The sequence below is a fragment of the Astyanax mexicanus genome, chromosome 10, assembly GCF_023375975.1.
Source record: "Astyanax mexicanus isolate ESR-SI-001 chromosome 10, AstMex3_surface, whole genome shotgun sequence".
In the NCBI taxonomy this organism is placed as follows: Eukaryota; Metazoa; Chordata; class Actinopteri; order Characiformes; family Acestrorhamphidae; genus Astyanax; species Astyanax mexicanus.
In genome coordinates this window covers 44,901,814-44,920,110 of record NC_064417.1, presented here as the reverse complement: position 1 = coordinate 44,920,110, position 18,297 = coordinate 44,901,814, and the positions used below count along the sequence as shown (strand labels likewise).

The window sequence follows — 18,297 nt, the reverse complement described above, 5'->3', positions numbered from 1 at the left end:
AAGTGTTACCCTGATTATTAATGATTTTTAAGGCATTTACAACCTAATTAGTAGCCATTAATAAACTAATTGTAAACCATTTATAAACCCTTTATAAAGGTAGTCTTATTTTAAAGTGGTACCATTTCACATTACTGGTGAGCATGACAGGTTAAGATGAACAATAAATCATATACTTTATTATCATATACTTTACTAATGTTAGGCAAACAAGTAGCAACTGCATTAGTTCATCTTCTTGTCATTTGCTTGTGCTGCAGTTATGCATACGGTAACCGTTAAATATTTATATTTAAGTAAATATTAGTCTGGATGGTGGTTATGCTTCATTTCATCATATAATCATATATATATATATATATGTATATATATCTATATCTATATCTATATATATATATATATATATATATATATATATATATATATATATATATATATATATAACCAATAATGCCTTTTTAAAGCATTATTAACATCTGTTAAACGTTACTAAGCACTTATACAGCACACCTCTGTTCAGATAAATAAATATATCTGACGTAAAGTGAAAGTGAAATAATTCTAATCCATGTACAGATATATTTCAAATAGAAGTAAATATGTAAAATATATAATATTATATTAGTTAACAGACATTAGTAAATAAAACAAGTAAATATATGTATAACTAATATTTAAATAATAAATATTTAACAATGACTGCATGCAGAGCTGCAGCATAAAAGCAAATGACAAGAAAAGCAGTTGGTACTTGTTTACCTAACATTAGTTAACATTATTAATACAGTGTATGATGCTTTAATTCTAATGTTAGTTCATGTGAAAATAACATTAATTAATGCTTTATTTCTGTGTGTTAAATTAACATTACCCAAGCATTGTTAATGTATTACCTCATGTCTTATTCATGGTAACTAATGCATTAATTAATTCATGTTAGTCAGTCAACCTAATGTTAAGTGTTACCCATCAAATAATTCACTATATTTAACGTACTGTAAATCCTATATACTGTGATTGTGTATTATTGGTATTGTCAATTTATGAAATCCATCTCATTCATTTTTATTCCGGCCACTCTGGACACTCAGTGGACACACCCTCATCTATCTTAGTATATTTTATTCTGTGTTGTTCTTTTCATTGTGTTAATATTTACAATTTTGAATCAAGTAATGGATTAAAACCTTTTTTACATTGAAAGTTGAGTTCATTTCCGTAATATGCATTTTGGGTACACAAGGTTTTGCATAACAAAAGCTTTCTTTATAGCTCCACGAACTCCAGTTTCCTGTATTGCATGATAGTGACTACTAATCAGAGGTGGAAAGTAACTAATTACATTTACTCACATGACTGTAATTGACTAGATTTTATGAGTAATTTGTAATTTTTAAAATAGTTTTTAAAATAGGTAATTGTACTTTTACAATTGATCCATAATATCAGTGGGTGGTGATGATCGAAACTGGCGGTGTCTGGTAAGAATTGTCCATGTGTGAAAAGTAACTATCGCAGAAATCACATCCACATTCAGTACATGAGGCCTCACATTCATATCCCATGAGTCAGTGCAGTGCTCTTTAGCCTCCATATGATATGGCAAGATATGGCAAAAGTCATGGGAGACAATACTTGTCCCATTATAATTGGAATGTCCGTGTTTGATGAACATTATGAAGAATCATCTGGTCATATTAAATTGGACCACATCTGCAAATGATATACACTGCTGTTAGAAGATAATCAACATAATTTGCTTTAATCTTCATATGGTTATAATATGCATTTTGGGTACACAAGGTTTTGCATAACAAAAGCTTTCTTTATAGCTCCACGAACTCCAGTTTCCTGTATTGCATGATAGTGACTACTAATCAGAGGTGGAAAGTAGCTAATTACATTTACTCACATGACTGTAATTGACTAGATTTTATGAGTAATTTGTAATTTTTAAAGTAGTTTTTAAAATAGGTAATTGTACTTTTACTCAAGTACATTTTGACACAAGTAATTTACTTCACTACATTGAAAAATTACCCGTTACTGAGTGAAAAATGAAATGCTGGGGAAAAAAAACTAATTGACTGAAATAAAAAAAAAAGAGTTTTGTTCTCCATGGCAGCGCAGCTGAACTTTTTCCAGCTGTGTTTATTACGGTTAGCGGGAGAGATGCTGTGTAAATCAGCTGTGTAGCCTGGGGTCTGTGTGCGCCTCGGGGGAACCGGTAGTTATGCTATCAATCAATATGTTTTTAATGATAATTCCTTAAGTTTTTATTATGAACATCTGCTTGGATGTTAAAAAAACATGTAAATAGCAGTAAAAAACCTTCCGGTTTATAGTCACCTACACAAACATAACTTTTTAACTTTTTAACAGTAATGAAAAAAAATGGATCATAGAAACCTATACCACTTCTTGAAAATGTTTTATGCGGTGGTCTGCACAAATACCGCCTGAAAGGTCCAAATTATTTAATTTAATAATTATTTAATCTATGATTTGTTTTACTTTTTATGTCAAATAAATGAAAGTAACTATGTAACTTTTACTCAAATTACATTTTTAATTGAGTACTTTTTTTACTTTTACTCAAGTAGATTGTTAGACGGGTACTTTTACTTTTACTTGAGTAGAATTTTGGCAAAGTAAAGGTACTTTTACTTAATTACAATTTTTCAGTACTTTTTCCACCTCTGCTACTAATCATATTTTAACACAAAGCACAGTGTAACTTATTGGTTGTGAAGCAACACACAATACACACTTCTACTGTATTTGCTGCAAAATATTTAATTTATTGGGTTAAAATAAACATATACAGTTGTGGTCAAAAGTTTATATACACTTGTAAAAAAAAACATAATGTTATGGCTGTCTTGAGTTCTACAACTCTTATTTTTCTGTGATAGAGTGATCGGAACACATACATGTTTGTCACAAAAAACAGTCATAAAATTTGGTTCTTTCATAAATTTATTATGGGTCTGCTGAAAATGTCACCAAATCTGCTGGGTCAAAAATATACATACAGCAACATTAGTATTTGGTTACATGTCCCTTGGCCATTTTCACGGCAACTAGGCGCTTTTGGTAGCCATCCACAAGCTCCTGGCAAGCTTCAGGTCGAATGTTTGACCACTCTTCTTGACAGAATTGGTGCAGTTCAGCTAAATGTGATGGTTTTCTTGCATGAACCCGTTTCTTTAGCACTGTCCACATGTTCTCAATGGGGTTTAAGTCAGGACTTTGGGAAGGCCATTCTAAAACCTTAATTCTAGCCTGGTTTAGCCATTCCTTTACCACTTTTGATGTGTGTTTTGGGTCATTGTCTTGTTGGAACACCCAACTGCGCCCAAGACCCAACCTTCGGGCTGATGGTTTTAAGTTTTCCTGCAGAATTTGGAGGTAATCCTCCTTCTTCATTATCCCATTTACTTTCTGCAAAGAACCAGTTCCACTGGCAGCAAAACATCCCCAGAGCATAATACTACCACCACCATGCTTGACAGTAGGCATGGTGTTCCTGGGATTAAAGGCCTCACCTTTTCTCCTCCAAACATATTGCTGGGTGTTGTGGCCAAACAGCTCAATTTTTGTTTCGTCTGACCAGAGAACTTTCCTCCAGAAGGTTTTATCTTTGTCCATGTGATCAGCAGCAAACTTCAGCCGAGTCTTAAGGTGCCTTTTCTGGAGCAAGGGCTTCTTTCTTGCACGGCAGCCTCTCAGTCCATGGCGATGTAAAACACGCTTGACTGTGGAGACTGACACCTGTGTTCCATCAGCTTCCAAATCATTGCAGACCTGCTTCTTGGTGATTCTTGGTTGACTCTTGACCATCCTGACCAATCTCCTCTCGGCAGCATGTGATAGCTTGTGTTTTCTTCCTGATCGTGGCAGTGACACAACTGTTCCATGCACTTTATACTTGCGTATAATTGTCTGCACAGTTGCTCTTGGGACCTGTAGCTGCTTTGAAATGGCTCCAAGTGACTTCCCTGACTTGTTCAAGTCAATAATTCGCTTTTTCAGATCCACACTGAGTTCCTTCGACTTTCCCATTGTAGCTTCTGTAGCTGAGTCTAATCACTGGGTCAAATGAGCCCTATTTAAATGGGCTCATGAGAAGTCAACAGCTGTAGTCAATCAGAATCACTTACAAGAAGTGAAGAGGCCATGACATGAAGCTAATTTGATTGACACAACTCGCTACATCACCAAAATTGACAAATTTTGTTGCTGTATGTATATTTTTGACCCAGCAGATTTGGTGACATTTTCAGCAGACCCATAATAAATTTATGAAAGAACCAAATTTTATGACTGTTTTTTGTGACAAACATGTATGTGTTCCGATCACTCTATCACAGAAAAATAAGAGTTGTAGAACTTATTGAAAACTCAAGACAGCCATAACATTATGTTTTTTTACAAGTGTATGTAAACTTTTGACCACAACTGTACATAGAGATTTGGCATTCAACATGTGTGTGTATCAGAAAATAACCATGTTTCATGTTTTAATCTCACCATTTATCCCTCAAAACTGTTAGCTTTGTGTGGGGGAGAGCAGGGCACAGCGTAACACATTCTGATGTATGGTATCACATGTTTGTGATGATATGCTAAATTAATATAACAAAAAATCTGTTTAAACCAGCTAAGCCTTCCCACCTAAAAACAATGATGTGCCAAAAGTCATGGGAGAGTAGTATGTTAATTGATCCATAATATCAGTGGGTGGTGATGATCGAAACTGGCGGTGTCTGGTAAGAATTGTCCATGTGTGAAAAGTAACTATCGTAGAAATCACATCCACATTCAGTACATGAGGCCTCACATTCATATCCCATGAGTCAGTGCAGTGCTCTTTAGCCTCCATATGATATGGCAAGATATGGCAAAAGTCATGGGAGACAATACTTGTCCCATTATAATTGGAATGTCCGTGTTTGATGAACATTATGAAGAATCATCTGGTCATATTAAATTGGACCACATCTGCAAATGATATACACTGCTGTTAGAAGATAATCAACATAATTTGCTTTAATCTTCATATGGTTATAATGTTTTGGCCTGTCAGGGTTTTTTTTTTTGTATTTACTTATTTTTATGGTCGAAAAATGTAAAAAATACTTTGCTCTCAGCTGAATCCTGTGAATGTTTCTTAAACTACATAAAATAACCATGTTATATTATATTATATATTATATATTTTACATGTGATCCTGAATTGTGTCCGGCTCTCCCCTACATTTTATCTTTATACATATTGTGTAAAATCAATCAGTGCAACCAATATTCATACTGTTATGTTTGAGGAAAAACAGCACCAAATGATCAATCAGTATTCAGTATTTGCAGACTGTCTCTGTAGTGTCCTACAGCATTGTAAACGCTCCTCAGCTGCGCTATGGCATTACCACCTGAAGCTTCTTCCTCGCCGGGACTGGAAACCGACTCAGTACCTTTCGAGGACCTGAGAAACATGAAGACAGAAAGACAGATCTGAGTTTTCTGTTTGTTAAAAAGAATGTCTGGCTTTTGTGTGTTTTTGTCCTTGTGTGACATTCACAATGAGACACATCAATTAATCCCATAATATTTTAATCAAACCAATATTATAAAAAATTCTGCTTCTCATAATTAAGACACTCTGTTGCATTTCTGATTCCTTGTAATTGACTTTTAATTACTGTAGTGTGTGTATTTATCCAAAGTGACTTACAAGTTTATTCGTATTACAGAGGTAGGCCAATGTAGTGTTAGGAGTCTTGCCTAAGGACACTTATTGATGTAATGCAGCACAGTCACCCAGACTGGGAATTGAACCCCAGTCTCCCACACGATGTGGTAGCTCACTGGCAGGTAGTGGTGTTATCCACTGCACCATACCATCCACTTTTATCTTTTAAGTAATTATTAACTAGAGGTAATTCAACACAGACAGAATGCAATAACTATTTGCACACTAACAGTCCAAAAGTAATAGCGTTTCAGTGTGTAAACTAATCATAATGAAGTGTTACCTCAGGGTACGGCTTGCCCACACCTGTGTAAGTTGTAAGGTAATCTCTTGTGAGGTTGAACACTGACCAGCATGGTAATTTCAAGATGGCAGGAAGATACTGGCCATGTTATTTGGGTATTCTATTAATTCTGTTAATATTAGCCCATTTCATGATTCACTGCACTACAACTCCCAGCATGCACTGCAATAGTGCAACTTCCCCCTCTCCCAACACCAGAGGTTACATGCAATGTTGGCAAGTTAGTGATTTTGTTGCTAGATTGAATTTTTCACACTCTTGGGGTTCTGAGTGGACCAGCAGGCTAAGCTGATAAGGAGATCGCTGGTTCGAATCCTATTCATGCAGCTCGACATCAGCTACCAGAGCCCTGAGAGAGCACAATTGGCCTTGCTCTCTCTGGGTGGGTAGATAACGCTCTCCTCATTCTTTCTCCCTCACTCTCTCTCTCTCTACAGTACAGAAATTTATCCCACAAATTAATAAACTTCTATTAATTAAAAAGGAAATAAAAATACACATTCTCTGACCCCTGGCTTTGCTGAGATTTTTTAATATGACCCTTTATGTGAGCCCCCTGATCCACAATGTCACGTGTATTATAGGATTACGGGTCATAGAAGGCATAACCACCCACAGTGGACATCGCTGGTGTCTGAATGTCACCAGGAACCAGGAGTCAGTGCAGGAACCGCTTAATATCTCACTAGTCAGTGCAGCATTCTTTAGCTTCCACGGTAAGTGGCAAAAATCACGGGACACAATACACAAAAGTCCCATATCCCATGGCAGTCTAGTCAGTATAGTTCACTGACTAAGGTTTAAAGATGCAGGATATGGTTTATTAAAGAGTTAGAACAGAATGTAATGGTTGTGAGGTGAGATTATTACCTATAGACCCGAGCAGAGGTGTATTTCTACCCTCCCCATCAGTGGAGGAGAGCAGCTGGGTGCGTCTCTTTGCAGGCATGGCACACTCAGAAAAGCCGTTGCCCACCGAACAGGTAATGCTGAAGCCGGTCACACCCATAGATGTGCCGTGACCTATCAATTAAAATCAGAATTTAGGCATGAAGTAATTAACAGCCTGAGGCTCATGATTCAACAAGCACCAGTTTGATTCAGGCTTTGATTCAGTTTGATTCATTATTGCATAACTACTTACAATGATGCCAGATCAGCACATACAACTTAATATTCCAGCATAATATGGAAACGAGGGTGTTCTCTATATTTTGTATTCCTCACAATAATATAAGTTTAATTTTTAAAACAATTACCTTAAATTGAGCTGTTTCTCAAAAAATAAAAACATTTATTTTCATTATATTTAATTGGTGGTTCAAGTGGATGAGACATAGCAGTGCTGCAGGAGTTTTTAAACACTAACTAGTTGCTCCAGGTTGTAGCTGTAAAGAATGCTTCCCACAAAACAGTATTTAATAACTACTGATAATGGTGCCCAATCAGCTACTCACTTTGAGAGAATTTATGAAAATGGCACCATATCAAAAAAACCTACATGTTTTCTAGCCTAATATGAAAACTATGGGTGTGCCATATCTTATTATTTACAATAATATTGGCATATTTTTAAGACAATTGTGACAATAGCGAAATTCTGTATCGAATGCAGTCTATTTTCTATTTTTGTTTTGTTATTTACTGTGAATCTTTATGGGATTTTTCTGTAGAATAGTTTGTGTGCAGTGTAAATACATGCACTAAAAAAACGTATTATTTTATTAGATTTTATTCCTAAACTCTATTCCTAACGATATTTTTACAGCACGAGCACAAGACATGAAAATAGACTGTTGACGGGGTGTAAGATAGCAAAGAGAATCGTGACGCACATTGTGCAGGGTGTATGATAGGGTCCTAAATGTTACAGTCATATGAAAAAGTTTGGGCACCCCTGTTAATCTTAATCATTTTTAGTTCTAAATATTTGGGTGTTTGCAACAGCCATTTCAGTTTGATATATCTAATAACTGATGGACACAGTAATAGTTCAGGATTAAAAATGAGTTTTATTGTACAGAAAATGTGCAATATGCATTAAACCAAAATTTGACCGGTGCAAAAGTATGGGCACCCTTATCATTTTATTGCTTTGAATACTCCTAACTACTTTTTACTGACATACTGAAGCACAAAATTGGTTTGGTAACCTCATTGAGCTTTCAACTTCATAGCCAGGTGTATCCAATCATGAGCAAAGGTATTTTAGGTGGACAATTGCAAGTTGATCTCCTATTTGAATCTTCTCTGAAGAGTGGCATCATGGGCTAATCAAAACAACTCTCAAATGATCTAAAAACAAAGATTGTTCAACATAGTTGTTCAGGGGAAGGATACAAAAAGTTGTCTCAGAGATTTAACCTGTCAGTTTCCACTGTGAGGAACATAGTAAGGAAATGGAAGACCACAGGGACAGTTCTTGTTAAGCCCAGAAGTGGCAGGTCAAGAAAAATATCAGAAAGGCAGAGAAGAAGAATGGTGAGAACAGTCAAGGACAATCCACAGACCACCTCCAAAGAGCTGCAGCATCATCTTGCTGCAGATGGTGTCACTGTGCATCGCTCAACAATACAGCGCACTTTGCACAAGGAGAAGCTGTATGGGAGAGTGATGCGAAAGAAGCCATTTCTGCAAGCACGCCACAAACAGAGTCGCCTGAGGTGTGCACTTTAGTTTTTGCGTGCTTGCAAAAATTGGTTCTTTCGCAATTTATATTATACTAATTAAAGCTTTATTATTTATTTAATTACAATAGTATGTTCTTGAAATAATTTAAATATTTTTTATTGTTTTGTCACATCGCTATTGGTATCATAAAAAATACCTTTAACAATATTGTTATATTTTTATTTAAGGCCATATTGCCCCCCCAATGCATATGCATTTTATAACCAGATATAACCCCTTACAAAAACACACACACACACACACACACAGAGCCCACAGGTCCTGATCAGCCACCTGTTCTGGAGAAGTCGCCCAGGGGAAGGCCTCTCCCTATCCTCATATTACAGGCGAAGTCCATGGGAGTCAGAGAACTTTTTAGGGGCGTGTCCGACTGCAGGATAAAACAAGACATGCATTAAAACAGACCCCAGTGTTTCCAGTCTCCATATAAAGCACTGTTACTGAAACAACAGCTGAATTAATAACACGTCTCAGAGGGCTCTGGGACCTGTTTACAGTTTGCAGGACTAGCAGCAAAACACACACGCATGCAGTACTGGCCTCTGAGGGATTCAACACGTTCATATCTGCCATAAAAGACTGCCTTTAGATTCTTATCTTTATCTATTCACAACAAGACCTGTTAGCACACATTTTAGAGACATGGCAGCAGAAACAATGAGCATACGGTGTTAAATACGGTGTTAAATCTATTATTTTTAATTAAAGCAGTTAATCCGTAACCCACTGTTCAAAATGTACCACTTTATTTTATATCTACATCTTGGCAGTAGTTGAGCACCAGCTCATGTTGGCATACACAAAAAAAGTGTCTAGATCTGAATAAATATTCTTCAAATTTAGCTGATCCTCATAAAGCAGAACAAACTTTCATTTCCACTTTTTATTTAATCCTTCTTTCATCCTGTTCTTCAATGATCAAGACCCCACAGGATAGACCACCACAGAAGTGGTTAATGTGTTAGTGTGTGTTGTGCTGGTATAAGTGGATTGGACACAGCAGTGCTGCTGGAGTTTTTAAACACTGTGTTTAATCACTCACTGTCCTCCATTGTATTTCACACTCCTACCTAGTTGGTCTACCTTGTACATACTACAGGCTCTGGAAAGAATTAAGACACCACTCCAGTTTCTAAATCAGTTTCTCTGATTTTGCTATTTATAGGTTTATGTTTGAGTAAAATGAACATTGTTGTTTTATTCTATAAACTACAGACAACATTTCTCCCTAATTCCAAAAGAAAATATTGTCATTTAGAGCATTTATTTGCAAAAAATGAGAAATGGCTGAAATAACAAAAAAAAGATGCAGAGCTTTCAGGCCTCAAATAATGCAAAGAAAACAAGTTCATATTCATAAAGATTTAAGAGTTCAGAAATCAATATTTGGTGCAATTGTTTTTCAATCAACCCTGGTTTTCATGCATCTTGGCATGTTCTCCTCCAACAGTCTTACACACTGCTTTTGGATAACTTTATGCTGCTTTACTCCTGGTGCAAAAATCCAAGCAGTTCAGCTTGGTTTGATGGCTTGTGATCATCCGTCTTCCTCTTGATTATATTCCAGAGGTTTTCAATTTGGTAAAATACAAAAAAAAAAAAAAAAAACATATTTTTTTAGTGGTCTCTTATTTTTTCCAGAGCTGTATAAAGTGCTGGTTTATGCCACAGGACACTGCCCACAAAACATTGCTGCTTCTGGCTGCATATTTCTGGTTGATGGACTATTCTTAGTCCAGCAGTGACTCTGAGGTGTTTAAAAACTCCAGCAGCACTGCTGTGTCTGATCCAGTTGTACCAGCACTACACACACTAACTCACCACCAGCATGTCACTGCACCGTGTCTCTGCAGTGCTAATACTGTTTGCATTGCCTTTTTATCTATTATTATATTATTATAATATATCATATTATTTCATATTATATTATACATAAACATTGTAAATCTGTTTGCAATAACTTTGAACCTATTTTAACACTGTATGTTTTTTTTTTAACGACTTTTAAAGCACTTTCAATATCCAGAAATCCAATCTAATCAATGGGCTCTGCTGCTTTGAAGATGATAAAGGTAAAATGTGCACACAGCTTGTATAATCTATACAATCTCTATAAAAATAAACACACTGCAGATATAATGGGGAGCGCTGGACAGCCACACACAAAAAAACCTTACATCAGCATATACAATGCCAATAATCAGCTCCAGGGTTATAAAGCCTCTCAGGTTTACGTGACTGGGCGTGGCTGAATGCAGTCAATGGGAAATGCTGTAATCCCCACAATATCTGAGCCACAACCCAGTTATACTGTTATACCTGTGATAATGTATCATGATATACTATATCACCAAATACTAAATGTTTTTTTTTTATTATTATTGCAGCAAACCAGAATTACAAAACAAACAAGATGATGGGTTATAACCAGAGGTGGAAAAAGTACAGAAAAATTGTAATTGAGTAAAAGTACCTTTACTTTGCTAAAATTCAACTCAAGTAAAAGTAAAAAATAACCCATCTAACAACCTACTCGAGTAAAAGTAAAAAAGTACTTATTTTGAAATGTACTTTGAGTAAAAGTTACATAGTTACTTTTAATTACTTGATTTAAAAAAAGTAATAAATTATTTTGTTTTTAATTAACTATTATTCCACATAATAATTTGAACTTTTCAGGCAGTATTTGTTTAGACCACCCCATAAAACAAGTGGTATAGGTTTCTATGATCCATTTTTGTTCTTTACTATTAAAAAGTTATGTAATATAGGTGACTATAAACTGTATTTTTATACTTGTACAGTTCATTATTATTTTTTAACTTGCCATTGCTATGCTTTAACTGCTATTTACATGTTTTTTAACATTTAAGCGAATTGTTTAATGATAAAAAATATTAACCACCACATGCTTTCTCAGGTTTGATGTGTAAGTTTTGAAAGCTGGCAGCTCTGTCCAGCGGGGCACATTTTGCATTGCAGGAGGACTATATTGCCTCATTATTCCAAGCGCGAGCATCTGTGCCAATTTTTTTTTTTTAATTCAGACAATTGTTTTTTTTCCCCCAGCATTTTTGTACTCAGTGATTGGGAGTTTTCCAATGTAGCAAAGTAAATTACTTGTGTCAAAATGTACTTGAGTAAAAGTAAAATGACCTATTTTAAAAACTACTTTAAAAATTACAAATTACTCATAAAATATACTCAATTACAGTAACTTGAGTAAATGTAATTCATTACTTTCCACCTCTGGTTATAACATTAAATATAACTTTATCTTTACATGATAAGTGAGAGAGAGTCTTACTCTGAATGTGTGTGTGGTGTTGGGCCGAGATAAGGACTCCAGCAGTAACGTGGGCTCCCTCAGAGGTGGCAGGCTGGACGCTACATGCATGGCACTGGCCACTCCACCTCTTATGATCCTCCCTCTGAGCTGTGAAGAGCAGAATGTTTAATCAACGTTGAGCTACTGCATTAAAATACACTATGGCAGGGATGGGCAAACACTGTATTTTAATTTAACATACAGCTCTGGAAAGAATTTTAGAAACCCACTTCAGTTTCTGAATCAGTTTCTCTGATTTTGCTATTTATATATATTTGTGTTTTATTGTATAAACTACAGAAAAAAGTTCTCTCAAATTCCAAATAGAAATATTGTCATTTACAGCATTTATTTGCAGAAAATGAGAAATGGCTGAAATAACAAAAAAGATGCAGAGCTTTCAGACCTCAAATAATGCAAAGAAATCATAAACAAGTTTATATTCATAAAGTTTTAAGAGTTCAGAAATCAATATTTGGTGGAATAACCCTGGTTTTCCTCACAGTTTCCATGCATCTTGGCATGTTCTCTTCCACTAGTCTTACACACTGCTTTTGGATAACTTTATGCCTTTACTCCTGGTACAAAAATTCAACAGTTCAGCTTGGTTTGATTGCTTGTGATCATCCATCTTCCTCTTGATTATATTCCAGAGGTTTTCAATTTGGTAAAATCAAAGAAACTCATCATTTTTAAGTGATTTCTTATTTTGTTCCAGAGCTGTACATCACTTACTAGGATGGTCCATTGTTGATGCCTCATAGATTCTTACCTAACATCCAACTTACATGAGCTAACATTAAACTAACATCTACTGTATTAAATGCAACTGATCTCTCAGATGAAGGTGTACAATTCCCAATGTTTATGCTAATTTTAATCCTAAAACAACCCTTAACCCTAACCCTACCCCTAACATTTACCAAAACCTTAAATCTAACCACAAACCTAACTTTTAAAGGGTAACGTTAGGGTGTAGGGTAAGGACCTTCCTGTCTAAGAATACTTTCAGTAGAGAGCTCAGGTGCATTTAATGGACATTTAGTTAAATCAACAATGGACCATCCGAATAAAGTGTTACCTAACTTCATTTTATTTCTTTACAAAAACAGTAATAAAATGGATTTAATAAGATTACATCTTATTACATTATTACATCATCAACATTCATATAAACAATTGTGAAAAAAGTTCATGTGTTTGCAGTAAAGACCAGCATTAAATTAACTTAATGAAAAGTACTGTGGCTATTGGTTTTGTAATCTATTTAGCTCATTTGCTGTTTTTCAGCATTTTTTCTTGTTTAGGTAAGTATTAAAAGTATCAAAATACTTTTTTATTTAAATAAAAGCACCCAGATGCTTTACAGTGCCTCCATCACTAATTAATGTTGGAATTAATGTTGCACATATATGGCTTGTTTCATCACCATAGAGACACATTATTGCCAATATAACAGAATGCTCTGGAGCCGTCACACAGGAGCCTAAAATCACCATGTGCAGCACCATCCGATAGATAGACGGATAGAGGGATGTAAATCATGGGAGCTGGAGTCAGGCCTGATAGTCGGAGGCAGATGGAGGGGATATTCTATTTCCAATACAGTGGCTTGCAAAAGTGTTCAGTATACAGCTTGAACTTTTTCACATTTTGTCACCTTACAAACTTAAATGTAATGTAACTTTTAAATGTATTTTATTGAGATTTTTTGAGACCAACACAAAGTATCCCATCATTTTGAAGAGGAATGACAATGATACATGGTTTTCTTAATAAAATAATCTTTATCTTAATAAAATAATAATTATAATATTCAGAAAAGTGTGACGTGATGCTGGACTTTGGCCCAATCTGACCACACCACCTTCTTCCACATGTTTGCAGTGTCCTCTACAAGGCTTGTAGATTTCTGCAGCTCCTCCAGAGTGACCATGGGCCTCTAGGCTGCTTCTTTAACTGGTGCTCTTCCTGCTCGATCTGTCAGTTTGGGTGGCTTGTTAGGTTTGTAGAAACAGTTGTAGAATACTTTTTTTATATTTTTTTAAACTTCTTCTCCACAACTTTATTTCTGACCTGTCTGGTGAGTTCCTTGGTCTTTATGATGCTGTTTTTTCACTAGTATGTCTCTAACAAACCACCTTCAGACCTTTAGGCCTTCAGAGAACAGGTATATTTATATTATTAGACAAAATTACACACAGCTGTATTATAATAACTAATTAAGAGACTTAAGAAGGTAACTGATTGCACTTGATTTTACGGTATTTAGGGGTTTCAGAGTAAAGGGGGTTGATTACTATTGCACCTCACACTTTTTACATTTTTATTGGACTAAAATTTTGAAAAACTCTTAACAATTATGTGCTGTGTGACAAGTGGTTCTAACAGAAATCACTGGAACATGGCAAAAGTCATGGGACACAATACAAGTTATTGCTTAACTATGCAACATATTAAGTATGGATTTTAATTCTATTTAAATTTTATATCAAATTGATTTTAAAGGGTTTGATCTGTCAGCAGTGTTACTGTGCATGTCTGATGTGTTACCTGTGTCTGTCTGGGAGGAGGAACAGTACAGTCCTGCTCTGTAGAGTCAGCGTGGATGAGTGGAAGCCTGTGGTTAGGAACTGCACTCGCAGGTGACGAGAGAAGGTCCTCGGCCACAGTGGATCTACAGCAGACAACCAAAGCCACACACACACACACACACACTTACCAATTAGCAGTAGCATGTTTACTCATGCCTAATGCGCCTGTAGATGCTCCGAGCTAGCTCTGTGATCGTTCCGAGTGATGACAAGGTTAAAAGTGTTACAATTAATAGGGTGCAATGTTGCTTTAGGGACCGATTTAACAAGCTGCTTTTTACAGGAGTCCGCACTTCAAAAGATGGCCTTTGTCTGTGATTAACAGGACCCCCTCAAGACCTTCAACAGTGCAAAACCGGCTGTCGTCACATTCTTCTGAAACAGTTGCATCATGTGTAATGTTTGCTACGCTACAACAATAAAAAAGCACAGCAACAGTATTGCACGGACTCCAAATACACAAAATGAATAAACAGCCACACAGAATTGCTACAGAAACCTGCTAAAAATAACACCCACAAACTTTACTAGATCATGAACCTTTCCATCCATTTTTAGAGCAACTAACATCATTAACAAAAACAAAAAAGCAATTGTAAAACTACATTTAAAACATATGTATACATATACATATACATACATATACATATACATCCCAGCAGATGAGTACAATATGACTTAAAGGACATTTAAACTTAAACTCTGATGATATCTGTGAGTGATTATGTGTTGTATTTGTGTACTTTGAAACACAGGGGACTGTGGGTAGACCCTGAACAGACTCTGAATCGACTCTGAAAAAAAACATAATCAGGATCATCAGGGTGATTCAGGCCTTCATGATGGCTCTTTTGTGGAAACACACCACACTAGAATTTACTGTAATTTAATTGGAAAAGAGAAGATTTTAGCCATTTTTCTGAGCTGGATTCCTCACTGGTAGTAGATAACATGTTAAAAGAGATTATTCCATTATTTTTGTCAATGGAGAGTGTTCTCTGAGTGTAAGGAACTGGATGGGCACAGTTCTGCCCACATCCCCACAAATATGCAAGAAACTTGCATGATTTGCATAAACAGAACACGTTTATTTTCAGCATGCTATTTTTTGTCACCTTCTTCACAACAGGTATTGTAATAACAGTCACACACTATTGTTTTAATGCAGTTAGATGTATCCATCCACCTGTACTGCACTATAAGTAATTAGATCTTCTTGCGTTTATCTGCTATCCCATATATACTCTGTTAATGAAAGGTGAATTGTAATGTATTTTTACATCTGCCAGTGGTTACATGGTATTAACCTATTAATCAGTATCTAAGGAAGCCAACAGAGAACACAAAGTGTGATTAGTAAGAGTATTTATAATCATGCAATCTAACTGTTAGGGTCATCAAATGGTTAAATCAGATTTTACCCTATTTTCTAACCAATTTGGAAGGTGTGTTATCCCTATTCTCTGTTTATATGAACTCCTCCGATCACTAGTAATGCTCTTGACAGCACTAGTAATGCCCACAGCACCTTAACACCAGGAGGCTGATGATTAGCACATGCCCCCTCTGATACATGTAAAACCTGCCACTGTCTCTTTCAAACTGCAGCTGATGCAGCATCACTGGGTAACTAGTTCATTTAGAGCAGGGGTGACCAAACTTTTTTTGTTGGGGGCCAGAAGGAGAAATATATTTGAAGTCACGGGCCACAGACTCTGTAATAAAACAAATAATGAAATATACCACTTTAAATAACAAATTTTCCTGATTACTTTCATTTACACACCATTTTACTTGACTTACTATCTTTATCTATCTTTGACAGTGTTGTGTAAACTAAGATTTTTCAAATTACAGCAACTTTTGGACTCCCTTTTTCTGCACTACAACTGACATTGATGTGAGACTTTATAATGTGAGATTCAAAACTTTGAATCTCACATTATAAAAACCTGCCTAACAGCAGGTCAACTTTCATTCTATTTCTAAAATACCTCGCGGGCCGCTCCAAAAAAGGAAACGGGCCGCAAATGGCCTGCGGGCCGTAGTTTGGACACCCCTGATTTAGAGGAAAGTGCAGCGACCCAGCTCTGATACATCAGCTAACAGATGCGTACATGAGGAGAGAGCACCATCTACCCACCCAAAGAGAGAGCAAGGCAAACTGTGCTCTCTCGGACTCTGGCTGCTGATTGCAAGCGAACCAGTGATCCTCAGATTATAAGAATAGCACTTTAATCTGCTTTAATACTCTTCACTAATTGTTAAGTGGTACAAATCTGTTATTTTACTCACATGATAAGAATATAAAACAAAAAAGACCAATGATTTCTATATTTCAGCGTCTATTTGCACTTATGACTTACAGTCTGGTTCCTCGTAGGACTTGTGTGCTTTGGACTGGGAGGTTATGGCGCGGTCGGGCCCTGCCGCTGAGCCTGGGGAGCGTCCGCTGAACTGCAGGTTTGTGTCCGAGTGCAGTCGACCCTCGTTGGCCCTGGGTCTTCACACACGCCAGCATGCCGGATCCATCATCAACAGAGTCACACCTTCAACACAATCAACACAGAGAGCAGAGCTGGCCTCAGTAATACTGAACTTTTCCTAATGACAGACTAAACAGCTCTGAGCTATCACCTGCCTGAATTCCTCTACAGATGATATCATAAGATAAACACTAGATAGTAGCCATAGTATTATATTTATTATCTTCACTCACAGTCATGCACACATAGAGATAACACAGTGCTCAGGGTTGGCAGCTGTGTAGTGTATCGTGGCCTACAAGGCCTAAAGCAGAGGTTGCTGCAGAGGCTGTTATTATTATGTAGCAGGAAGGGCTGAAATGATTTGTTTGATTTTGTGGGGATCAGACAAAGCTAGCTGGAATCCAGCAGACTTACAGAGACCTTTCACCAAATCCCTGCTGTCTCTGTTGCAGAGGCTTTGCCTGGATTGTCATAACGCCGTTTAAATTAATCTTGAACACACTTGAGTCCTAATCAAACAAAATGAGAGAAAGAGAGAGAATTTTAAACAGCAGAAAAGCAGCAGCAGCAGAACAGCATTCAGTATTTGGGTCATTCTACAGAAACGTCCACATTTGGAATGGCAAAATGTCTTATTTGTTTTTTTTTTCTATCATTAAAACTTATGGTATCAGGTGTGTTTTCACACCTGAAAGTCCACACCAAAGTTTTCACCAAGGTTCCTGTGTGTATTACCTTGTACACATTTGGTCTGGTTAGTTTTAAGGTGTACTCACACTAGGTTTGGATAATTTGAGCTGGAGTGCGGTTCTGGCCCCTCCCCACTCCCCCGCTGACCTGCACTCACACTGCGTTTAAACAATCCGTGTCTGGGCACACTTATGTCGTTACTCACTGCTTAGTGGGCTTGCTGGTGTTGTGCCAAATTCAGAACCCCTGTCATGAAAAGCACCCTCTCTCAGGAGCGCATCTTTTTAAGTTTAAGCAGAGATAATCTGCTTAAACTTACTTAGAAATATGCGCCAAAAGTCACGGTTATCTCATTCACGTTTGCATACATAGCGACTACATACATAGTGCATGCTCCACAGAGGAGGTGCTTTTCCTGGTGGGGGTGCTAAATTTGGCACAACACCGCC

At 36.5% G+C, this 18,297-nt stretch overlaps 1 protein-coding gene across 1 annotated transcript in view; it reads right to left on the bottom strand.

The window, feature by feature from the left end:
* Window positions 1–4,470: 4,470 nt before the first annotated feature.
* The window catches only part of fam149a (family with sequence similarity 149 member A), a 35,024-nt gene continuing 21,197 nt past the window's right edge, over window positions 4,471–18,297 (bottom strand). Inside the window, exons 9-15 of the mRNA XM_022684205.2 lie at window positions 17,573–17,667; window positions 17,036–17,218; window positions 14,629–14,752; window positions 12,055–12,183; window positions 9,021–9,117; window positions 6,927–7,079; window positions 4,471–5,485 (exon numbers count right to left, since the gene is read on the bottom strand). Of these exons, the coding sequence (XP_022539926.2) occupies window positions 5,418–5,485; window positions 6,927–7,079; window positions 9,021–9,117; window positions 12,055–12,183; window positions 14,629–14,752; window positions 17,036–17,218; window positions 17,573–17,667 (849 nt within the window). The 3' untranslated portion in view covers window positions 4,471–5,417. The remainder of the gene's footprint in view (window positions 5,486–6,926; window positions 7,080–9,020; window positions 9,118–12,054; window positions 12,184–14,628; window positions 14,753–17,035; window positions 17,219–17,572; window positions 17,668–18,297) is intronic.